General features: G+C 41.2%; 1 protein-coding gene and 1 long non-coding RNA gene across 4 annotated transcripts in view; one reads left to right on the top strand and one right to left on the bottom strand.

Moving 5' to 3' along the window:
• Positions 1-192: 192 nt before the first annotated feature.
• Gm41538 lies at positions 193-14718 on the top strand. 2 transcript variants are annotated; one of them, XR_876649.2, is made up of 3 exons: positions 193-410; positions 12806-12905; positions 14082-14718. It is a non-coding gene; the product is annotated as a predicted gene, 41538 (long non-coding RNA). The 2 variants fall into 2 exon arrangements; XR_876650.1 differs by having other exon boundaries at positions 211-401.
• Positions 14719-21180: 6462 nt separating this feature from the next.
• Vmn2r97 (vomeronasal 2, receptor 97) overlaps positions 21181-25819 on the bottom strand; it is a 33750-nt gene continuing 29111 nt past the window's right edge. For both annotated transcript variants that reach the window (NM_001104549.1, XM_017317596.1), the window contains exon 6: positions 21181-22109. In NM_001104549.1, the coding sequence (NP_001098019.1) occupies positions 21181-22109 (929 nt within the window). The remainder of the gene's footprint in view (positions 22110-25819) is intronic.

Here is a 25819-nt window from a genome sequence, read left to right as displayed (position 1 = left end):
CAAGATGGCACTGACATCGGTGTTCTAACTGGTAAACAAGTAGTTTGCGCATGTGCTGGGGTATTTTTCCATTCCTTGTGCCCTGCCTTTCCCATGGCGTCATCTGGGCTGATGGTGAGCAGCCAATCAGGGCAAGGCATGTCTCCAACCGCTCTTCGTGCACTATAAAAGGGACGGGTTTCCTGTGCTCTAGGTCTCCTCCTCCCCAGAAGCTGATTCATCTATCTCTTGAGATGCATTAAAACTTTGCTGCAGAAGGATCTGAGTGTGTGTCCTGTGTTTGCGTCCCCGCCGGCGAGACTCCTTATCCCAGACCACATATGGTGCTGAAACCTGGGACTTCAACATCGCTGGCACTGAGGAGACCCCCTGGAGACAGAGCAGATTAAGAACGGCAGTGGGTAAGTTCGGTAAGTCATGTCTGATCCTGAACCTATTGTTTTTTTTAACTTTGATCTTAATCTAAAAGCACCGTGGGACTGGTCGGTAGAAGCTTTGGTTTTGTAACTCTGGTGCTTATCTTCTTTCTCCTGGTGTCTTATTGTGTTCATCGTGGTTGGTGTTAATTTTGAGGTGCGGTCAGTCCGACGTAGATAAGCGGTGGCACCATCACACTTGGTCAGTCTCTCGTACATAAGGGAGTGGAGCGTAGCATTTTGCTTTTACTTTACTTTCACTTCTGCTCCAGGAGCAGACTTCTGCTTTTTTGGAGTGGAGTGTGGTTACTTTCACTTCTGCTTTTTCGTGCCTTAAGTCGGACATACATAAGCCGCAGGTACGATGGGGTCTTCACAATCAGTTGTAAACGCACTACAAGCTGTTCTTAAGCAGAGAGACCTCAAGATTGCCACACGTACCCTAAAAAATTTTGTCGCAGAGGTTGACCATGTCACCCCACGGTATGCTTGCTTGAGCTCACTGACCATAGCTTCATGGAATAAACTAGGAAGAGACCTAGATAGAAAAATTGAGGAAGGAGATTTGCGCCTAGGCACCAAGGCAATTTGGAAACTGATAAAGAATTGCTTAGAAGATGAGACCGGCCGACCTGCAGTGGTTGAGGGACAAGAAACATTAAAAGAGGTTCAAGACAGCATGTCATAAACCGAACGAAGTGAGAGAATTGGAGCTCCTAAGAAAACAGACATGAAGGAAAAAGGACCTCTCCGGAAGTTAGATAAGGGGAGAGATAAGGAAAAAGGACCTCCCCAGAAGTTAGATAGGGGGAGAGATATGAAAGGGGATAGTAACAGCGTGCCCCCTACAAGTAAATCTAGTAACATTTACCCCACCCTAGATTTAGAAGCCCTAGAGATTTTGCTGCAGAAGGATCTGAGTGTGTGTCCTGTGTTTGCGGCGAGACTCCTTATCACAGACCGCACCCTAGCACAGTGTGATCACTCTTATGTGAATGCTTATGGGTGTAGGCAAGCCTTGGCCTTCCTTTCCTAGGCCTTGTCCTGACAAAAAGCCTTGAGACAACATCTGTTAGGTTACAATCTCATTTGGACTACATGTAATTACTTTCATCTGAGAGAGAATATCTCTTCTCCACAACTTAACTGGCAGGGCTCCGACAGCAAAAGGCTGCATTGTGCCAGAATTTCCTTCTGAATCCCATTTCAAAATTTTAGAATTCTGTAAGGTATTTTTAGACTGGCCAATGCCCTGTACATGTGTAAGGGAAGGTTGAAGTGGCCAAGCCGAGGGCCAGAAATATTTTGCAAGGATGGTGGCATCAGCCCCTGTATCCACAATGCCCTCAAACCATCATCCCTGGAAATTAAGGCGTAGCATAAGGCATTCTCTAGACACCATCTGGACCCAGAAAAGATATGAGGACCCTGGCTGGGAGGCCCCTCCAATGCCTCCCAATTACCAGGTTCTGGGTGATCAATGGGAGGGGCAAATATCCTGAGCTTTTGTCCCCACCGGCAAGAACACACTCAGGACAACCGGAATCTTCTGCTGCAAAAGCTTTATTGCTTACTTCTTCAGGAGCAAGAGGAGAAGAAGAACAAATGGCAAAACCCCGTCCCTTTTATGGAGGATTGTCCTCTGCCTTGGACGTGTCACTCCCTGATTGACTGCAGCCCATCGACCGTGTTGTCGTCACAGGGAAGGCAGAGCACATGAAGTGGAAAACTACCCTGGCACATGTGCAGATTATTTGTTTACTACTTAGAACACAGGATGTCGACACCATCTTGTAATGGCGAATGTGAGGGCGGCTCCTCACATCTCCCCCTTTTCTTTTATTTAAGAGCAATAGGCCCCCCATTCTAATGAGAGTGGAGATAGAGGTCAAATCCCCAGTGTGCAGGTAAAGGAGCCGTACACAAAACCTCCTCCCAGGCTCATCACCCGGACAGGTCCTGGTCTGGTCCCATGTCGTCTTTCCTGAGGGCAGGACACTTGGACACTCAACCTTCTTGAAAGATGACATGTCTCCCTAGAATAGGCTCATATATGCCGCAGAGCCCTTCTACTGCAATGCTTAGCCATGCAACTCTCTCGGGCTGCTGAAGCACACTCACTCTATCCCGTGCAATGAGACCAGTCTCATGGGAAGCAAGAGCTGAGCGGCCAGCGATCTATTGGTTAAGCATAGATAACCATATACCAGGGGAAGCACCGTGTTCTAGTGCTGCAAGCGCCTGGGCAATAACCACCTTGTCTCTCCTAGTTTGGGCCTTAAGTTTACAGACCAACCAGAGAAGCAACACTAATCCACAGCAAAGTGTAGCTCCAAATAATCCCACCCCCACCCATTCTTTAAAGAAGGAAAATGTTGAGGAGATAATCCTTTGGTCAGGGACAGGTCCAAGTGCGTGGAGTTGACTTGAATGATGGCAAGTCTCAATTTTCGAAGAGTCTGTTCAAATTTAGCCGTCCAATTCTGTATCTCCCAACGCTTCTCTCCCTTTGTTATTGTCGCCCTGGACATCACCAAGACAAGGGACATCAGTATTTCCTTGGTCAATCTGGATTTTTCGGGTGAGTCTTTCTGGTATCCAAAATGGGTTGTCTTCATTCTGTGGAAAAACACAAACAGCTCCCCTGGATCTTATTAAAATTGGATCCAGTCCTTTCCATTTGTTACTTAAAACATCTTTCCATTTAACCATCTCTTTGGGCCTATCTGGCTCTCAACAATGATGTTCAGCCGCAGTATGGCATGAGCATCAAGATTTAAAAAATTGAGTGTAAAGAGTGCCATAGACACAGACACTCTTGGTACTCAGGGTAGAGCCTCCTCGACTCCCCCTTTCTGTTTTATTAGATAGGATTTGAGGGTGCGATGCACATGCTCAACAATACCCTGTCCTTGAGGGTTGTATGGAAGTCCAGTCAGGTGGGTCACATCCATCTGACGGCAGAACTGCTGGAATTTTTGAGACATATAAGCTGGTCCATTATCAGTCTTAAGGAGTTTGGGTTTCCTCAAGCACTCCATGCCTCAAGGCAATGTTGAATCACATGTGAGGCCTTTTCTCCGGTTAAAGGAGAGGCAAACATGATGCCAGAGCATGTGTCAATGGACACATGGAGATAATGAAGTTTTCCAAAGGAAGAAACATGTGTAACATCCATTTGCCAGACCTGTAGAGGTCGAATACCATGTGGGTTAATTCCCACATGAGGAACTGGCAAGAACTCACAGCAGCTTTGACATTGAGTAACAATGTCACGGGCTTCTTTTCTGGTCAAGGAGAAATGATGGCGTAATGTTTCAGCCGTCACATGAAAATTGTTATGAAAATTTCTTCCAGACTCTACCGGGAATGATAGGGCAGCAGCCACCACTTTAGTGGCCTTATTTGCCAAGTCATTTCCCAGAGCCATGGGGCCAGGTAGGCCTGAATGGACTCTAACATGAGTAATATAAACAGGAAATCTTCTAGATAACAAAACTAATTGTATCTGTTAAAAAATATTGGCAACTTTACTGGAAGGCTTAATCACTCCAGCCACTTCTAAAAGATTTACTGCATTAACCGCATAACAGGAATCTGACACAATATTAAGGGGTTCTAAAAAGGTTTTTAAAACTTCTAAAACCACTAAACATTCTACCACTTGAGGTGAATTTTCATTATATTGTTTGGATACTACTTTACCATTAGCCACATAGGCACCTATGCCAGTTTTTGATCCATCAGTATATACCACAACCCCATTTTTAAGTTGGTTTCTTACTGTTATTTGTGGAAACACAACAGATTGATTTTGGGCAAACTGTAAAATTGGATGTTTTGGATAATGGTTATATATTTCTCCTGAAAAGGAGGTAACTAAAACTGCCCAATCATTAGATGTGGCTGCCAAGGTTTGAACCTGTGCAGTGGTATAAGGTACAATTAAAAGATAGGGACTTCGTCCAAAATGGGTGATTGCTGCTTTTAGGCCTTTAAGGGCAAGCTGTGCAATTGCATCAGGATACCAATCTATTATTTTAGCTGGGGATACATTTGGATGGATCCACAACAATGGCCCATTCTGCCACAAAACTGTGGTTGGCAATTGTGCTGCCTTAAAGACACACAAACTAAAAGGCTGTGAATCCTCAATACGTTGTAATTGTGCATTCTGTAAGGAATTTTCCACCTTTTGTAAGGCCTGGTTAGCAGCTAGAGTAAGAGCCCTGGGGGAGGAGATATGAGAATCTCCTTCTAAAATATCAAACAAAGGCCTTAACTCAGCGGAAGGAATCTTCAAAAAAGGTCTGAGCCAATTAATATCTCCCAACAGCTTCTGAAAATCATTTAAGGTATGGAGGTGATCTCTTCTTATCTCTACCTTTAGGGGCACAATCTTATTTGGGGACACCACAGAGCCCAAAAATTGTCCTGTATCAGAAATTTGGACCTTTTCTGTGGCTATCTGTAAACCCCACTGATTTAAAGTTTTAAGTAGAAAAGAATATGCCTTTTGTAGCATGGTAAGGTTTTTATGGCACAGGAGGATGTCATCCATGTAATGGAGCAAAATTAAAGAGGGGAATTGTTCCCTCACTGGCAAAAGAGCTTCTTGCACATAAAGTTGGCACACTGTAGGACTATTGGACATTCCCTGTGGTAAGACCTTCCATTGATACCTCTTATCAGGTTCCATGTGATTAATAGAGGGGGTGGTAAAGGCAAATTTGGGCCTATCCCTTGGACACAAAGGTATAGAAAAGAAACAATCTTTAATATATAAAATAATTAAATTCCAGCCACGTGGTAAGGTGGAAAGTACAGGGAGACCCCTCTGTACCGGGCCAAATAAGTTCATTTGCTCATTAATGGCTCTGAGGTCATGAGCAGTCTCCACTTTCCTGACTTTTTCTTAATTACAAAAATTGGAGTATTCCAAGGTGAGGTAGATGGTTCAATATGGCCTAGTTTTAATTGTTCCTTTACCAGTTGAGTCACAGCTTCCAGTTTTTCAGAGGATAGGGGCCACTGAGGAACCCATACCGGATCCCCTGTTTTCCATGGTATGGGTTGTGCTGCCCCAATGGCCCCTAGAAAAAAACCCAGACCCTGTCTGTCTTGGTTTCCATTAGGTAAGATGGGCTCTATCCTTCCTTGCTCTTGACGTCCTAACCCTTCTCCTTCTTTATAACCCATCTTTGCCATGATATTTTTTGCTTTAGCTGAATACCCTCTCGATGGGGCATTCTCATTGGACAAAATAAGGCCCAGATGCTGCATAATATCCCTTCCCCAGAGGTTAACCAGGAGTGGGAGCACATAAGGTATGAATTTCCCTTGCTGCCCCTCAGAGGATTCCCATGTCAAGGCAACGGAGCTTATAGTGGGACATGATTGATATCCTAGGCCCTGTAATGAATGAGATGACTCTGTTGTGGGCCATGCTTTGGGCCACCAATGTGTAGAGATTATACTTTTATCTGCTCCGGTATCAAGGATGCCTTCAAACTCTTTTCCGTTGATCTTACAGCGGAGCTTAGGTCTATCATTCAAAGATACAACCAAATAGGCAGAATCATTTCCAGAGGAGCCCATTTTCTTTATCTCAGGTCCTGCAGATTTCTCCCTGGTATTATCAGTGAGGAGCAGCAGCTGAGCTATCCTATCTCCTTTGCTAATAGAAAAAACGCCCTCAGGGCTTGAGCACAGTACCTGTATTTCAGGGAAATGTTGACAATCCATAACTCCAGGGTGGACTACTAAGCCCTGCAAGGTGAGTGAACCCAGGCTGAGAATAAGGCCCATGGTTCCAGGGGGCAAGGATGGTATAGGCTCCACTGGCACCTGCTGAATACTCATTTGAGGCATTAGTAGGAAGTCGGAGGCGGCACGCAGGTCCACCCTTGTGGGTCTTCCTGGGTCGCCTCTCTGGCTGCTCCGTGGGTCCTGACAAACCGATTCCCATATCTTTGAGGGCCCTGGGACCGAGGGCCTGATGGTCTTTTTTTTTTTTTTTTTTTGACACATCAGCTGGTTGGTTATCAGGCGGGGAAAGGAGTCTGCTCTTTATATCCCTCACAGAGCGACACTGGTCGGCTCTATGATAGCCCTTGCCACACTTAGAGCAAAGAGTGAGCCCCCCCCTTTTGTCTGGAGCTCTGCAATCTTTCTTAAGATGCTCAAGCTTCCCGCAGTTAAAACATGTCCTCCGATCATTTTTGCCCATGGAGCGTTTTTGGGATTGGAGGATGGCGGCCGCCAAGCCTGCATTGGTAAGAGGTCCCCCAAGCTCCTGACAAACCCTGAGCCAGTCTTGTAAGCCTGTGCTCTTTCTTGGGGCTATGGCCGCTCGGCACTCCTGTGTGGCTTGCTCATAAATGAGCTGTTCTACCAGAGGTGCGGCATGCTCTGAATCTCCAAAAATACGCCCTACTGACTCTGTCATTCTGGCCACAAAATCTGAGAAGGACTCCTGTGTACCTTGAGTAATCTTGATCAAATGCCCACTTGCCTCTCCCTTCTTAGAGAGTGTTTTCCACACCTTAACAGTGGCAGCTGAGATCTGAGCATACGCTCCCCAATGATAATTTGTCTGGTTAGCAGCGTGTTGTCCCTGACCTGTAAGTAATTCAAACGTCCACGTTCTTTGATCCCCTTCCATGGTGGCATTGGCCCTTGCCTGCGTCTGGCAGGAGTCCTGCTACAAGGCTTTCCACTCAAGATACATTCCCATACTGGGGGCTACAGCTTTTACTACAGTCTGCCAATCACCAGGAGTCATAGCGTGATTAACAAGCCTTTCGACTTGTGCTATAGTGAAATTAGCACTGACTCCATAGTTACTGACCCACTCAGCAAGCTCTTTAATCTGTATATACTCTACTGGATCGTGGACATGCCCTCCCTCGGCTCCTTCAAAAACCAGAAATGCCTGTTGTATTTTCCTTTGTTCCTCCTTTGGAATGAACGAGTCTGTGCATTGCCTCTCTGCCCATTGCCTCTCTGCACAGAGCTGACACACTACGCAGGGCTGGGGCTCCACATAGGGCGGAGGTGCACTATGACCTTGAAGCCAACTGCCCGGAGGACAAGCAGCAAGCTGGCCTTTGCCAGCTGCTTTTGGCTTTTTTCTTGACTGATTAGCTCGCATTTTATCTGGCTGGTACTTTTCTCTCTCATAACAAGCTGCTTCCTCCTCCAAGTCTGTTTCCTCAGAGGGGCTAAGTTCTTCATTTGATTCATAGCTACTAAGAGCTAGCTCCTTAAACTCATCTTTTTTCTCCTCTTTCCTTCCAATCTCTCTCCAGGTATTCTTCCCTGACATTAACTTTTCCTCGGGTTCAAGACCCGTGGAAAGGCCTGTATACTTATTTGGTGCACCAGGTTTCCTCTTTGCTCCTACTCTCTCTCCCCGCTTTACTTCTGATCGACTGTCTTGAATTTCATCCAGAATTCTCCGCCCTGCCTTAACCACTTGTTGACATGTGAAAAGGAACAAAAGGGCTTCTAACACTAGAGAAAGTTCAAGGCAAGACATACCTCGTAAAGCTGTAACGTGTCCCGCAGTTCTGGTTCCGCCTCTCGAACGAGGGATCTCCCTTGTGCCAGTGTGATGGTAGTTCCCGGATTTCGGCACCACTTATCCCAAGCTTTAGTCCCCACCGGCAAGAACACACCCAGGACAACCAGAAACTTCTACGGCAAAAGCTTTATTGCTTACTTCTTCAGGAGCAAGAGGAGAAGAAGAGTGAATGGCAAAATCCCGTCCCTTTTTACGGAGGATTGTCCTCTGCCTTGGACGTGTTGCTCCCTGATTGGCTGCTGCCCATCGACCGAGTTGTCATCACGGGGAAGGCAGAGCACATGGAATGGAAAACTACCCTGGCACATGCACAGATTATTTGTTTACTACTTAGAACACAGGATGCCAGCACCATCTTGTGAGGGCGGCTCCTCACAGGCAAAGCCTGTGCAACCCTCTTGTCTTGAGGGGGTAAGATTGACCCTGAGCTGGAACTATCTAAAATCTAAATTTCTCCTGTGAAGTCATTATCAATCAGGGAAGGTTGAACAATGAGGTGCTTGATGGTGGATGAGGCATGTCCCAGAAAGAGAAAAAACATATTAGGGGGAGGAGGACCCAAAACACCAGTAGGTAAGGCTTGATTACCATCTTTTGGTTTTAAAATTGTACTGGTGGAGGTACACAGGTCAAGTTCTGTGCTCCCTGGGGTTGCTCTGAGGAATTGATTGGAGTGGCCACAGGCTGAGACATTATTGTCTGCTGGCTGGTCCCTGAGACCGGTGGGAAATGGATGAGTCTTGGGGCCTAGGGCTGGCCCCTAAAGCCTTTTCTCTGAAAGGGTGGCAAAGGGTGGCCCATGGCCTTTGTCTTGGAATGACACTGATTCACCCAATGTTTGCCTCTTTTGCACTTGGGACACACAGTATTAGGCATTGGGGGTCTTGCCCATGGGGGCTGAGGCATAGCAATCAATATACCCTGTGTCAGGGGGGCATTGTTTGGCAAAATGTCCAGCCTGTCTACACTTAAAACAACATTTGGAAGGGCCAATAGCTTGCAAGACAGCCCCCACAGTTAAATTCATGTTCTGAGAAAGGCTCTGCAAGATCCTATGGGTGAAGGTATCTACATCACCACAAAGTCTTATGAAATCATCAACAGTCTTATTTTTAGTCTGACCTCTAAGAATAGCCTCACAGGCAGAATTGGCATTCTCATTGGCCAACTGTTTTATAAACTTGTTATTAATTTCCTCAGGGCCCAGGATCTTTTCTGCAGTTTCTAGAAGAAACTCCCCAGAAACTCATTGTAAGGCTCCCGAGCTCCCTGAATAATTTTGGTCAATTGGGTAGTCATAGAACCCTTTGAAGGGACGGCACACCAGGCCCCAAAGGGAGCCTCATTAACCTGTGACAGGAGTCCAGTGGGGAATTTAAGTTGGTGCTTCTCAGACACATATTTCCCCTGTCCTCTGAGTTTATCAAGAGTCCACTCAGCCACGGATGCTTTGGGATCTCTCTGGTTCTGCCTTGTGAGAGATTGGCACCTATCTAGAAAATCAGATTTCCAAGACAAAAACTGTCCAGGAGAAAAAACTGCCTGGGTAACTCTAAACCACTCAGTGGGAGTGATGTTTCCCCCTCCAGAGAGGGCTTCAAGCATGGAAACAGTAAAGTGTGTATAGGACCATTAGTTTTGACTTCAGTATTGAGATCCTTAAGAGGCTTAAACTTTAATCTTTTATACTCAGTCATCTCTCCCAGCGGGGCCTTGGGAGCTGTGGCAGCTGTCACATTTTCAGTTTCACTATCACTTGCTTTTTCATCCTCTTTGCTATTTTCTGCATCAGCAGTGGGGTCCTCTTCTGAGGAGGAAGCCTCGTTGGCACTCTGGCGGGTTAACACAGGGAATGCCAAGGATTTTCTCGAACTAACTCTCTGGGAGGTTTTATTAGAATGAGATTTTTGGGAGGCTTTGTTAGGGTGAGAATGAGGCGAGCTGGCCATCCCTCGAGCCTGATGGCCGCCAGAGATGGCAGGGAAATGGACCGGAGCCATCATTGGACTAGGGAAACTGTCTCTCTTAAAGTCTCCTGAAGAGAAGAGAGCTCTATGGAGAGATCAGCAAACTGTTTTTCTAAATTTAGGACCTCTTTAAGGTCGGAAATTTGTTTAGATAGCTGTTTTTTTTTTTTTTTTTTTTTTTTTGGCCTGTAAAACTTATTCACATTGTGGAGAAAGTGGAAAGACCACAGGTGCACAAAATTCAAGAGCGGAGGAGTAAGGAAGGGGTCTAGAATGTGCCTCTGTGTTCACAATGGGTGGCCAATCAAGGTTGCAATATCAGCAGCCTCTTCCTCCAAATCACTCTCCTCAGAGGGACTTAGCTTATTTTTGTGAGGCTTCTTAAAATTGGGGTAGGTAAGCTTTGTTTCTTGTAATATTCATCACTGGATGCATTGGTGGACAGTTGAAGATAGAGGTGTTGGACAGGCTTTTTGGGGTGAGCAGCCGGGTACTCTGGGGAAGACATATCAATAATAACGGAGGGGCATGGTGAGGAAGGTTGTGGCAACTGCAGGTCTGCAATCTTTACAGAGGACATAGAGGCCAAGTGAGAAATTGGTTAAGGAAATCCTCAGCCAATGAAACAGTCTTGCCTGCCTCATCCAAAATGACTTAATGACATCTCTAATAAAACCCCAATAACTAAATGTCTGAGTAGGCACTACATCTGGACCTTCTTTATTTAAAATTTCATTAAGATCCCGTCCTACCTTTTCCCATTTAAGCGGATGAATCTCTGGTCCATCTATTATGAACCATTTACAGACTTGGGAGACAAAGATAAAATTTTTGTCAAATCATACTTTTTAACTCTATCTCTTCTTTCTCTGAGAGATTCTTTGATATCCTTAATGAAGTATTCTGCTTTAGAAAGTTTTTGGCCCATTTTATAGGATGGAGAAATGTAAACTCATCGAGGAAGATTTTCTCTCATGAGAGGTGAGAGCATTCCTCAAAACGACTTCATAGCTTGTAGAGGTGACCTTCTCAGGAAAATGGGCTCCATCTGGCTAGGGTCTGTACCTTGGGCCCCATTTTTTGGCACCACTTGTCCCCATCCACAGGACTCAGTAATTAGTGGGGTACGAGGGGGACCATGCCTGAAAGAGAAATGGGCAAGAAAGAAGGAGCAAGACCAAGCAATTATTGTCAAGGTATGTTTATTGTGAGCAAGGTTAAAGAATATAAGTGGTAAGAAGCAGGAAGTAAAGAGGGAAAAACTTGCCCATGCCTCAGCCCAGGGCAGGGGTGCTTCTGCATAAGATGCTATCTACTCTTAGCTCAGGGAACATTCTGTGGTTTTTCTCAGGAAGTTTGCAGATACTATTATCTGATCTTGATGTTCTGTCAGCTTTTATTTCAAAAGGTCAGAATTTTCTCAAGAAGGGAGGGGAACTTTGGATTATGGCTCAGTGTTGGTCTCCAACAATTGGGAGGTATGGAGCTGTGTAACTGGAACAAATATATCTTGTGTGCTAGTTGGGTACTTGCCTTAATATATGCTATTTATTTTGCACTTCAGGCTTTTCCCCTACATGTTATTATTTCCCCCTCAACAATCCTTCCCCCTATACTCCCTACCATTCTTCTCTAAATGGTGGAGGCCTTCCTGGGTATGCAACCCCCCTGGAATATAATTCTCTGGGAAGCTGGGTACACCCTCTGCCACTGAGACTACACAAGTCATTCCAGCATTTAGAACATATTCCAATGACAGGCAATAGCTCTAGGAATAGCCCCCACTTCATTTGTTGGGGCACACATGGAGACAAAGCTTTCCATTTGTTACACATGTACAGAGAGGCCTACTTCTCGCCCAGAATATTATTTATTTTGTGATTCAGTCTTTGTGTTATGCAAGGGTAGAGATTAGTTAACTCTGTTTTTCTTCCTGTTGATATCCTTTCCAATTAGATACCCCAGACTTTCTTCCTGTTCTTCCATAGCTCCATATATATTTTGACTGTAGATGTCTGCCTATGTCTGTGTCAGTTGCTGTTTTGAGCCTCTCAAAGGACAGTTATGCTAGACTCCTGTCAGTAAATATATAATTAATTGTGTGAGAGTTAGGTACTTTCCCAGTGGATATGTGGGGAATTGCCGGCTGGTCTCCAGTCCAACTGATGTCTAACCCCCAATGGTAATAATTCACCTAAATGACACAGTAGGTGTTCCTTCATGCTCCGGGAACTCCAGCCCCTTACAAAGTGACCACCTCCCACAGCCCCCACAAGAGAACCATGGTCAGTATCACATAAGCAATGTTCAAAGCTTCTGTCCTTTAGGCTAAACTCCTCCCCAGTTACCTAGCAACAGTGAAGACCATAAAAAAGGAGTGCTCAGCCCACACCTCATTCTCTTATTCCTTTGTCCTCTCACCTCTCTTCTCTCTCTCTCTCTCTCTCTCTTCCTCCTTTCTACCTTCTCTCTTTCCCCTGCATTTCTAAAATAAAGCTCTAAAACCATAGAGTCTCTGCTCTGCTCCTTCATGTTCCACTGCACACTCTGGTCAGTGTTGGGAACTTTTTTCTTCTTCCTTCTCTCCCACAATCCTGGTGGCTTTAGCAAAGTGGTTCCTTGGGGGTCCCCATGCAGGGCTGCCTCTTGACCACCCCCTGAAGAGTGTGATAGAGGAATGACCACCCAGGGATGAGTGGATAGGGCAGATAGCAGCCCTCCCATGCCTGACTGTCCAGAGAACAGGGAAACTCTGGAGGGGCATGTGCATCTTTTTCCTTCATTTCTTCGCCAGGGCCTCTGGTCCACCCCCCTTTTTAATATTTTGTTCCCAACAGCTGGTGACAGAGAGGTTATTACATCATCCGCATGAGATAGATTCAGCTGAAGAATGCTTCCCACAGAGACCTACAGGAGATCTCCAAGTTTCCCAAGACAGTGAGTGATCCAGTTCAAAAACTTGGCCTTTTACTTTTCTCTTTCTCTTTCCAAAGTGTTCTTGGCCAGCTCTGTAACTGAAAGAAAACGAGATTTTGTATCTTGTGATTCATGTAAAAGAGTTGTCTATGAGCCTGCGGCCTGGGACCAAGAACAAAGTAGAACAGACAGGGTTGTTGTTAAGACATTCCTAAGAACAGCTTGATTGTTCAAGCAGGGCTATCTTGTCTGGGTCAACACCACCTGGCCGGAACCTCCCCTCTGTCTACTGCCCCTTGACGCCAGGTAAAGTCATACATAAACTGGTTGCTATGTGAATAAGATAAGCCACCAGCCCACAGGAACAAAGTCTTGATGCCCTTTTGCTAACATGTAATCTTTCTGTTAATGTTTAAATAAGCCAATAGTGTGTTGCTATGCTGAATTCCACACCCCTAAGCACCTTACCCCATAAAAACCCCTAGCTTTCCAGCCTCATGGCCAACATCTGTTATCTCCTGTATGGGATGCATGTCAGTCAGGAGCTCCTTCGTTAAACGTCCTCATATAATTACATCAAGAGATGGTCCTTTGTGATTATTTTTCGGTGCACGCCAAATCGGGAATTGGGTGGGGGTTTCCCCACAAGGTCTAACATAACCCCTCCCCTCTAGTTCTTGGCTTTAATCTCTGCTGGCTAGGGCTGTCGTGAGGTCCCCTTCCCTTTCTTTGTTACAGGTTTAACTACAAGAGAGTTGGCTTTCTGACATCTGTAGCCTTCCTTACTCCAGATAAGGCCCAGCTAGGCAGTGATAGTCAGCTGAGTGGGCGGGACATGCCACAGCTGGGCTGAACCCCTGCTAAAAGCCTTCCACTTAACCCTTTACTCTCCAGTTAAAATAAAAAGAAAACAGGGGGAATTATGCCTCTCCCAACATCCAGATAAGCCCTGACAGGAATACCTGAATAGTGCTTTTAACCAAAAAATTATCTTGCTTCTTTTTCTAAATGCTCTTTTTCTCTCTAGTTTTCAACATATATGTCCAAAAATTCTTACACCTTGTTTAAAATTTCCCTTAAGGTGCAAAAATTGTCCAATGCTTAATTAATAGCTGGTTTTCTTTTACAGAAGAACTGTTAACTGCCTACTCCAGTTACACAACTAACATTACATTTTCTTCTTTCGCCATCCACAAGGATCTGGGATGTGCTCCTAAGCAAACCATTACAGGCATGGTTTTTGCTATCCACACTATGGAGATATCCTCTGCTTGTGTTCTGCTTCTTTGTTATAATTAATACAGGTCTATCTCTAAACGAGGCCTGCTGCCACAGCTCCACCTGAGACAGCACCATCTACTGAGACCTACAGAGGAAAGCTGCCTTACTCCAAAAATCTCATCTGACTGAAGGTTCCCAAGAAAAGTATTGAATCCTATCAAAGACAGTCCTGGGACCTTTGAGCTACAGATGGACTCTTTTTTTCTAAAGCCAAATGGCTGTTGAATTTTGGGGAAAGTTATATGATAGTAAGGAAAGCATAATGTCTATATAAATTAATTGATTGCTGTTCAAAAATGGATGTTTTTTTCCCCAAGTTGTACTACCCATGAAACAACTAACTGATTGTACAATCTTTTGCCTTCTCAACTCAATCTCTTGCTTTGTCAACTCTTACCCTTAATTCTCCTTACTACTCGGGCATTGTTCTGCTATTTCTCTATTTTCTTCTGATATTTCCATCCACTCTAAATTTTCACAATTAATGACACAGTCATATCAGTAACCCCCCCCCCATTTTTTCTAATAAAAAAAGGAAGAATTGTGGGGGAATTGCAGGCTGGTCTCCAGTCGAGCTGAGGTCTGAACCCTGATGGTCATAATCTACCTGCATGACATGGTAGGTGTCCCCTCATGTGCCTGGAACTCTGGCCCCTGCCTAAGGTACCACATCCCACAGCCCCCACAACAGAACAATGCTCAGGAGTCACATAAGCAATGGCCCAAGCTTCTGACCTTCAAGCTAAACTCATTCCCAGTGACCTAGCAACAGTGAAGGACATAAAAAGGGGTACTCAGCCCGTAGCTCAGTGTTGGGAACTTCTTCCCTCTTCCCTCTCTCCCAAAACCCTGGTGGCTTTAGCAAAGCAGGTCCGGGAAAAAGGGGTCCCCAGGAAGGGATGCCCCTTGACCATCCCCTGAAGAGTGAGATAGAGGAATGCCCACCCAGGGATGAGTGGATAGGGTAGATAGCAGTCCTCTCATGCCTGAATGACCAGAGAATAGGGAACCTGGCAGGGTATGTGCATCTTTTTCCTTCAACTCCTCCCCAGGCTCCCAAGAACGCCCCTTTATTTATTTTGTTCCCAACAGGGATGGGTCTCAAGTTGGACTAGTTATTGTTTTACCATACCCCCAGGATCTTTTCCATTAGATCTCCCTGCATTTCCTTTTTACAGGATAAATTTTGGATTGACAGATGTGTGAGTGTACCAGAGTACCTATCACACTATTGGGTTTCCTGTCTGGCAACAGCAAGTGGTACCTCCACTGTCCATTGACCCAATACTTTGAATTGCATTCATGGATATCACCATTCATTGCTGAGTGCCTCTTATGTCCCAGGAATATGTCACTTCCTGGAGAGATGCTCTACATCCTCATCTCCATCAGTTGTAGATTACCATTCATTTTGTCAATATCTTTTGAAAGCACATCAACAGGGACAACAAAAAAGACAACAGCAGGTAACTGAAACAATCTTGAAAAAAGAACAGAAACTTGTGAAAAATTAACATCCCTGTTGACAAGCAGCACTAGAGGGCAATAGTGACCAAAAGTATAAGATACTGGTACAAAAAGAGAAACATTGACCAATGAATTTGTATCTTAGGCCCAGAAGTAAATCTACACAACTGTGAACATTTGATTTTGGTAAATTGACCAAAACCATCAACAAATGATACTGGTCTAACTGGATGTCTGCATACAGAAGAATGAAAATAGATCCATATTTTTCAGCTTCCACAAAGTTCAAGTTCAACTTGAAAAATGTCCTCAACAACAGTAACAACCAAAAGATATACTAAGTCTCATATAAGAGAAAATGAGAAAAAAATCTTGAATGCGTTAATAAAGGGGACAATTTCCTGAAGAAATCAGCAATGGCTCAGCCTCTATGAAAAAAGGTGATAAGTAGGATACCATGAAATTGCAAAGCTTCTGTAGCACAAAGGACACTGTCAGTAGTACAAAACACAAGACTCCAGATTGTGAAGGGACATTCATCAATCCTGCATCAGACAGCAGCTATTATCTAAAAATTATAAAGATTTAAATTAGTTAAACACCATCTATTCAAATAACCCAATTTAAAAATGGGCACACCCAGATTTAAACAGAGAATTGTGACCAGAGGAATCTCAAGGAACAAGAAACACTTAAAGAAATGTTAAATGTCCTCAGTCATTAAAAGTTAAAAGTTAGACAGTTAAAAGTCAGAAAAGGCAAGTCAAAATAAAATCTTAAACCAAGGAAAGAAAAGTCACTAGAAACAAGTCCACAGAGAAAATATACTAAGTGCTGAGATTTTCAACAGTGCTCCATGAGTATCCAAGTAAAAATGAAAGTAAATATAGTATTGTGAAAATGCCCAAAAGAAAGTAAGTAACATAGATGCAAATGACAGGATCATATGTGGTTTAATGAACAATAATTTTACCACTGCCTATTTTCATTCAATTTTAACCAGAATGTATTTTCTTCTATTTAGATTCAATACCCTAACATGACTGCTTATTGCTTTCTGAACATTACTGAGTGGTCTGTAGCTCTTTATATGTTTTCTCATTGGTTTTCTACATTGACAGCAGCCTGTATATATTGCTGCTCTGTTTCTAGTCATATATTGACAGTTATGTTCGTGATATTTTATATAATTTTACATGTAACTGCTTCCTGTTCAGAGACACAAACTCTTATCAGACATTCTGGTTTCATGGATCATGAAATTGCCTCCCACTTTTTACCAAATAACCCTGAGCCTTTGTTTCTTCCCAATTCTCAGTTTTTAGTGACTGTGGTTTTCTTTAATGATCTGGATATGTTGCAGAGATACATTCATTTATTATTAGAGGAAACAAGACCTATGTATGAATATGAAGATGACAGTTTAGAATGTTTTGAGAGTATATTGTGCTTGGGGCAAACATCAGTACCTGACAGTAGTAAGCAGAGAAGAGGTAATAAGGATGAACAAAAGAAGTGAGTTAGATAAAATATTTAGGAGAATCTTGCAACCCTGACTCCCTGACAATCAAAGTTCATCTTTAGTTTAATTATATGAAACTCACTGGGTAGAGATCTGTTCCTTTTTGTTTTGTTTTGTTTTGTTTTGTTTCATTTTATGAGCCTTTTTTTTAATTTATCATGTTATAATTTTTAATTATACACTTTAGATACTGCTCACTGCCCCCTCCCAGTTACCCTCTCACACAATACCTCTCACTCTCACCCTCCACTTCTCCAAGCAAAGGTTTGGGCACCCAGGCTATGTTCCCACCACAGCACTTCAAGTCTCTATGAGGCCATCAAGGCAGCCCAAAAAGAACATTTCCCATTTATAGGCAAAAGCATTTGTACCCGTTGTTCCTACACACATGAACACCAAGCTGCACATCTGCTACACATGTGCAGGGAGGCCTAGGTTAAGCCCCTGTATGTTCTTTACTTTGTGGCTCATTCTCTGAGAGCCCATGTGTCAAGGTTAGTTGATTCCATTGATCTTCCTGTCTAGTTCCAATACCATTGGTTCCTGCAATCCTTCCTCCTATTTTTCCATAAGAGACCCCAATCTACACTAACAATCTGGGTGAATAATCTGCCTGGGGTGAACCTTTAGAGTACAACAAAGAGGGTATTGGGAGGGGAAAGAAGGTTGCAGAATCAAGTATGTGAAACCCTAAGTGAGATGGTTAATTGACCATGAAAATGACTTGAAATCTGCAACTAATGGGATTGAGGAGGTGACAAGGGGCAATCACTAGGAAGCAACAAAGACCTGGGATAACAGAAGCACTCAAGAATCAATGGGGTTACCTTATATGTGCTTACTCTATTGGGGATATGGAACCGGAAGAGACTACCTCTTGTTCTCAGGAAGGAATCCAGATAATTTCAAGCCAAACTACATCTTTCTACAAGAAACGCAGGCATTGGGGATGGAACAGAGATTAAGGGACTGACCATCATATAAACAGCCCAATTTGAGAGCTGTCCTATGGGCAAGCACCAATCCATGAAGCTACTGATGATATTCTCTTATACTTGAAGACATGAGCATATTGTGTTCTGAGAGGTTATACCCAGCAGCTGATTCATTTTTCTCCAAAAACACATAGTGTATCATTTTTGCACTAAGACATGTGTTCTGACTTTATCTTGTTCAAAAGTATATAATCATAAACATTATTTATAAATCCTGATTGAACACAGTTATCATTTACAGTGATGTCCTGAGTCATATATTTAGTCATCAATAAGTCATGAAAGAACAGAATTATCTTTTACAACTGTTTCCCCTTAACAAATATATATTAACACTTAAGACTATTGAGGTATATTTTGTCAAGGCATGACATTCCATTCCTTGGCAAAGACTAAATCTGTGTACAGAGTGAAGAAAGGTTGAGCAAGGAAGGCACAACTTGGAATCAATTCCATGAATAGGGACCAAATCTTTGTCATTACTACTGACAAAAATTTGTGTTTGAAAATATGAGCTTACCCTGCCTGGTCTGAGACCCCACACCGAAATGTAGCAGAAGACAGCATTGGGTGGCCTCAATGTGAGAGGAGGAGCCTAAAATTTTAGAGACTTTATGCCCAAGGAAAAGGAAAGGCCAGGCGCAGGATGAGCACTATCTCCGAGGTAAAGGGGAATGGGAATGAGTTGAAGAAATCTGGAAAAAGAGAAAAATAGGGGGCCATCTTTTTGGTTGTAAATTAATAATTAATTTTAAAAATAGAATCTAGATAGATGTTTTCCCAAGACCTGACAGTCCATTCTCAGGCTGCCAGCTGTTGAGTTTTCAAGGGCAGTAGACATAAATATAACATGCAAGCTAGCATGGTAACCTTTTCTGCCCCAATTGCTGTGTTATCAATTTTTAATGTCCAAAGTACTAATTGTCATTTGGGTATGGGAATAGCTTCAGGCCAAACTTACTGTAATTATTTTGAAATACTGGCACAATGCAATATTTATTTTTTATATCTTGATAAAACTTCATTTGTTTAATATTGGTCTTATGTTGTTCTTTGGTCATTAGACACCACAGTGGCCTTTTGTAACCTAACTTCCTCAAGCAAGAGAAGTCCTGAGTTTTTGATCATTTTTTTTTAATCATTCTTCCAGATGTTCTCTTTCTATCTGCATAAGCACTGTGAAAGTAATATTAATGCCATACCTTTTAACTTTGCTGGTGTATTTTTTATTTTCTGGGGAAACATACAATAGGTAAAAACCCAATCTCATATGCCATGAAATTGTTTGAGTGCATTGTAAGAAAAGTTTTTTAATTTGATCCTGTTCCACATTCTTTTGCCCACTAAACCATTTTTGCTTTTTTCAAAGTTTACTTTATTGAGATGTTTTTCTCTTTTGTTAATCCAAAAGCATATTTTCCAAATATATCTTGAAATCACTTCATAATAAGGAGACCTATAACTTATCCATGTGTCTCATAACCTCTACAATGCAAGGGGATCTTCAAGTAGACTCAGATAAGGATACTTAAAAGCAGGGTAGGTAATATAGTTAAGAAATTTCTGGGGAGGCTTATGAAAATACACATGGAATATGTCATAAATGATTCTGAAGAAATTTTCCTTCAATCTAATATCCCCTAGATTTACAAATAATGAAAGGCTCTCTATACCCTGCAATATGTGGAGATTCAGAAAACTATTGAAAAGCAGTTGATCATTATCTTAACATGGAGGTCTAATTATGTCTTTGTGAAACAGCTGTGTTGGCTATTTAATTTTCACTGTTCCCATCATATATGAGTTTTCCAATGGGTATGCCACTGTTACCTTAGTAATATGTTAGGTATGTGTTTCCCTAATATCATTTCGGCTACTGGGAAGATTTACATAGATTACCAATGAAGACAAACAGCCCCTCTAGTTGAGCTGACCATTAGACAAATAGGAAAGTTAAAAAAGATATAGTGAAAAGAGAAAAGATAGACCATGACAAAAAGTCCTATGCTGTTGTACTAACCATTTTATATTTGGTTTCTTAAATGTAATCATAGGGACAGAAAAATATTATTTTAAGTATAATGTATATTATTTGTACAAAATAATAATGAATCATGGAATAGTGGGTCATAATAAAATATAAAGGTATATGTGATTTTGAATGATAATTGAGTATTTTATACCAATGTACAAAAAATTGGGTTAGAGAAAATTGAATGACTAAAAATCAAATGAATAATTTATATTAAAAAAATAAAATTCAACATGAACAAGTTCTGTTACCAGGAATTCTCAGACAAGTTGATGCAACAGATAGGTAAATACTACGTAATATATGTGTAATTGACTAAATTTAAATGTATATGGAAGTGTTCAGGACTTACATACAGTTGAACAAGTCACAAATTTTGTTAAACTATGAATGTGGGCTCTAGTGGGATTTCTCTGGTTGGCACATATTATATTTTGAGAAATAAAATATTTTCCTGAATGAAACTTCACACTGAGTTAGTAGGTAACACATATGCCATGAAATAGAATGTCATACCATTATAATTATTTTCATTTAAATTAAGACAGGAGGTGGTTTCAATATAAATATATAAATTCAAACAAATCATTATATATTAATTAAATTCAATGAGAGATTTACAAATATCATGTTGTTCATTTCCAAATATGGCATATTGAAAAGTAAATATGTAATAAATTTAAAAAGAAATTATATGACAATTGAATTGTTAGTTTGATTAAATAATAGACATTAAGAAATTACATTCCAATGGATTTTGGAAACTAAATGTTTTGTTATTTCAGGAAGAAGAAAGAATTCTCATCAAGTTTAATAAAATTAAAACAATAAATAAAAAAGAAGAGTTTCTGTTGAGAAGGGACACAAATATTTGACATGGTCCAAGAATGGAGCCATCAGGTCTTAGACTCAGAGAAACTCGTTAACATATTTTAAAATGATATATGAATGATGCCATTCATGAAGTTGTTAAAATAAAAGCTAAATTCTTTTTTTCAACTATATTTTAGGAAAATTCTTCTTTCTAGTGGGTGTTTTCTTCCTGATATGATTAAATGAATTCTTGTCTGGTCTCAACAAGATAATGTAACACTTGGGACCAAATATGAAGATAAGGAGTGCTGTGCTGGAAGCCAAGATAGAGAATACTTCCATGGCTACCATGACCTTCCCTTTAGTGCTGTGGTAGACAGGAAGAAAGGTGACCCAGACACAGAAGAACACCAGCATACTGAATGACAGAAATTTGGATTCATTGAATGTATCTGGCAAATTTCTAGACAAGAAGGCCATAGCATAACTCCCAAGGGCCATCAAGCAGAGGTATCCCAGGACTGAATGGAAGGCAACAGCTGAGCCCTTGTTGCATAAAATGATGATGTGTCCATATTCAGTATGAGCATCTTGGTCAATGAATGGTGGGGATGTTGCCATCCATATTCCACAAATAAGAAGTTGGATCAGGGTGCATATAGGAATGATGTAGTTTGGCCCTCTTGATATCATTAGCCACCTTACCATTCTCCCTGGAAAACTGACCTTAAAGGCAAGGACCACAGTGATAGCTTTGGCCAACACAGTAGCAAGAGCCATAGTGAAAGCAACTGCAAATGTGGTCTGCTGGAGGATGCAGGAAGCTGTGGTTGGCTTACCAATGAAGTTCAAAGAACATAAGAAACAAAATGTGAGTGTGATGAGCAAAATATAACTCAGAGCTCGATTATTTGCCTTGACAATAGGAGTGTCTCTGTGCTTCATAAAGATGCCAATAACAAACACAGTAAGTGCAGATAAGCAAATAGCTATGCTTGCTAATACCATCCCCAAGGGGTCTTCATAGGCCAGAAAGCTCACAGATTTTTGGAAGCAGTTGCTCTTCTCTCTATTTGCATAATGTCTCTCTTGACACTTCACACACTTGTCTACATCTGGTCAGAAATATAGGTATCTTGAGATCAGGAGTTTAGTCTCTGAAGGTTTCTTATATTTTTAGACATCTCTAAATACAGGTATTGCTACAGAAGTCACTGTATTTTGCTTTTTCCTGGACAAAGTAATAGTACTCTGGTACAAATAAATCTAGATTTGGAAACTGCTTGATCGTTGATCATTAAATATTTCTTTCCATATTTATGTTCAAATACTATAGGATTTGATGCAAGCTTTATTTGAATACTACCATTACATACCTTCCCTTCTCTACCATCAGTTTTTACTCACAATTCCATGAGCCCCCTACATCTGCCTATTATATTTTAATAACCATTGAGTCCATACAGATGAGCCAGTGTCTGTACAACTGGGGGATAGCTTCAGTGGGAAAATATTTATACTTTCAAGCCCTACCTTTGTAAAGAAATTTATTATATCTATTTAAGTACCCTTCAACTTCCAATAAATTCCTTAAAATGTAATGGTTGTCATTTAAATTTTATTTCCTAAATGCATTTGCTCTCTGTACATACGATATTTCTCTGCCTTTACTGACAATGCTGTAACTATTTTGAAATTAACTACAGTACTAAATTACATTGTATTGTAAACATCTTCTGTGACCTTGATATTGCTTATATTTCACAGATTTGCTTTAATTTCTTAATGGGATATGTAGATTAGAGGAAATATTTTTCCTAATTTTTCCAGTTAATGCTTTCTTTTATGTGAATCCCAAATTTAATTTTCTCCATAAAATTCCTTGTATTTTTAAATTCTATCTATTATCTGCTGGATTTTATGAAACAGATACTATTACATTTGATAGTGCTCAAAATTACTAAAAAAATATGTTTTCATAAAATTTAAAGCAAGCATATATTTTCATAGATAGACTATTCTTAGAAAGTGTGTGAGATTTTGGAAAAAAATGCTCTGCTATGGAAATTTTTAATATTTTTATAAATACTATGATGAACATTAATAGATGCAGAAAAATTTATAAAATATATTATGTTGGATTGGTAATTTGAATATGCTAGGCCCAAAGAGTTGCACTAATTTAAAGTGTGGCCTTGTTGAAAGAATTATGTCACTGTGGAAATGGGCTTTAAGACCCTCATTCTAGATACCTGAAAATCAGGCTTTTCCTAGAAAGTTTTGCCTGGATGTCTTCTCTCTCATTATCTACTCAACATAGTACTTGCAATTCTAGAGAGAGCCATGAGACAACAATAGCAGATTAGAAGGACACACACTTGAAAAGAGAGAGTCAAAGTATCACTATCTGTGCATGATATGGTAGTTTACATTAACAACCTCCAAATATCTACCAGAGTTCTTCTACAGCTAATACACAACTTAAGCAAAGTAGCTGGATATTAATTTCACTCAAACAAATAAGAACAATTCATCTGCCCAAGAGATAGCAAAAATGAGAAGGAAAACCACACCCTTCACAATATGCAGAAGTCTTATAAAGTATCTTGATGTAACACTTAACAAGTAAATGAAAGATCTATATGACAATAACTTCAAGTCCTTCAAGAAAGACTTATAAGAAGATCTTAAAAGATGGAGAGACTCCAATACTCAGAGATTGGTAGGATTATCAGAGTAAATATGGCCATCCTACCTAAGCAATCAATAGATTCAATGCGATCAGCATCAAGATTCCAAAAAAGTTGGAATTCCAACAAAGTTCTTCACAAACATTGAAAGAGCAATTCTAAACTTCATATAGATAAACAAAAATCCAGCATAGAAAAATCAAATCAATTCTTTTTTTTGGGTTTTTTTTTTTCAAGGCAGGGTTCCTCTGTGTTGTCTTGGCTGTCCTGGAACTGACTTTCTAGACCATGCTGGCCTCAAACTCAGAAATCCTCCTGCCTCTGCCTCTCAAGTGCTGAGATTAAAGGCATGTGCCACCATGCCCAGCTGAAAAATTAATTCTTAACAGGAAAAGAACTACTCGAGTAATTATATTCCCTGAACTAAAGCTGTACTACAGAGCTTTTGTGGAAACAAAACAAAACAAAACAAAAACCAACCAACCAACCATACAAACAAACAAATAAAGAACACATTGTATTGGTTCATATATAGATAGTCCATTCAATGGAATAGAAGTGAAGACCCAGAAATAAGTCCATGTACATATGGGATATATATATGGTTAGATGTCCTGGAAATCACTTTGTGTAGACCAAGCCGGTCTTGAACTAAGAAATCTTCCTGTTTCTGCCTCCCGAGTGCTGGGATTAAAGGTGTGCACGAACATGCCCGGAAGGACACTTTATATTTTCAATGAAGCCAAAAACACACAATAAAAAAGAAAGAAGGAAAGAGAGAGAGAGAGAGAGAGAGAGAGAGAGAGAGAGAGAGAGAGAGAGAGAGAGAGAGAAAGGGAGGGAGGGAGGAAAGGAGGGAGGGAGGGAGGGAGGGAGGGAGGGAGGGAGGAAGGGAAGGGAAGGGAAGGGAAGGGAAGGGAAGGGAAGGGAAGGGAAGGGAAGGGAAGGGAAGGGAAGGGAAGGGAAGGGAAGGGAAGGGAAGGGAAGGGAAGGGAAGGGAAGGGAAGGGAAGGGAAAAGAAGGGAAGGGAAGGGAAGGGAAGGGAAGGGAAGGGAAGGGAAGGGAAGGGAAGGGAAGGGAAGGGAAGGGAGGGAAGGATATTTCATGAATGATCCTGGTCTAATTAACAGTATGTATTTAACAATATGAAAAAAAGATCTATAATTGTCAACTTAAAGAATACTAAATATCAAGTGGATCAAGGAACTCAGTAAAAACCAAAGAATTCACAAGAGAGGAATCTCAAATGGTTAAAAGACACTTAAAAATTAAAGTCCTTAGTGATCAGTGAAATGCAAATCAAAACAACACTTAGATTTCAAGAATGGCTGAGATCAATAACTCAGGAAAGAGCACATGCTGGCAAGGATGTGGACAAAATGGAACTCTCCACTATAAATTTTGTAATTGTACAAATGGTTCAATATATGGAAATCAATCAATGTAATCCACTATATAAACAAACACAAACACAAAAACCACCTGATTATTTCATTAGAAGCCAAGAAAGCATTTGACAATATCCAATATCCATTTATCGTAAAGGACATGGAAAGATAAGGAATTCAAGTCCCATACCTATACATAATAAAAGCAATAGACAGCAAACCAGTAGCCAACATCAAACCAAATGGAGATAAACTTGAAGCAATCCCACTGAAATCACAGACTTGGACAAGGCTGCCCTCTCTCTCCCAACCTATTCAATATAGTATTTGAAGTCCTAGACAGAAAAATTAGACAATAAAAGTATGTCAAAGGGATACAAATTGGAAAGAAAGAAGTCAAAATATCACTGTTTGCAGATGATAATATATACGTATATATATTAGAGACACCAAAAAATCCACAAGAGAACTCCTAAAACTGATAAACAACTTCAGTGATGTAGCTTGATATAAAATTAACTGAAAAAAAAATCAGTGCCCTTTCTCTACTCAAAGCATAAAAAGGCTGAGAAAGAAAATGTAAAAACAACACCCTTTACAATAGTCACAAATAATATAAAATATCTTGGTGTAACTCAAACTAAGGAAGTGAAAGGTCTGTATGATAAGGACTTCAAGTCTCTGAAGAAAGAAATCAAAGAAGATTACAGAAGATGGAAAGTTCTCCTATGCTCATGGGTTGGCAGG

This window comes from Mus musculus, chromosome 17 (assembly GCF_000001635.26).
Source record: "Mus musculus strain C57BL/6J chromosome 17, GRCm38.p6 C57BL/6J".
Taxonomy (NCBI): Eukaryota; Metazoa; Chordata; class Mammalia; order Rodentia; family Muridae; genus Mus; species Mus musculus.
This window is presented reverse-complemented; position numbering and strand designations above follow the sequence as displayed.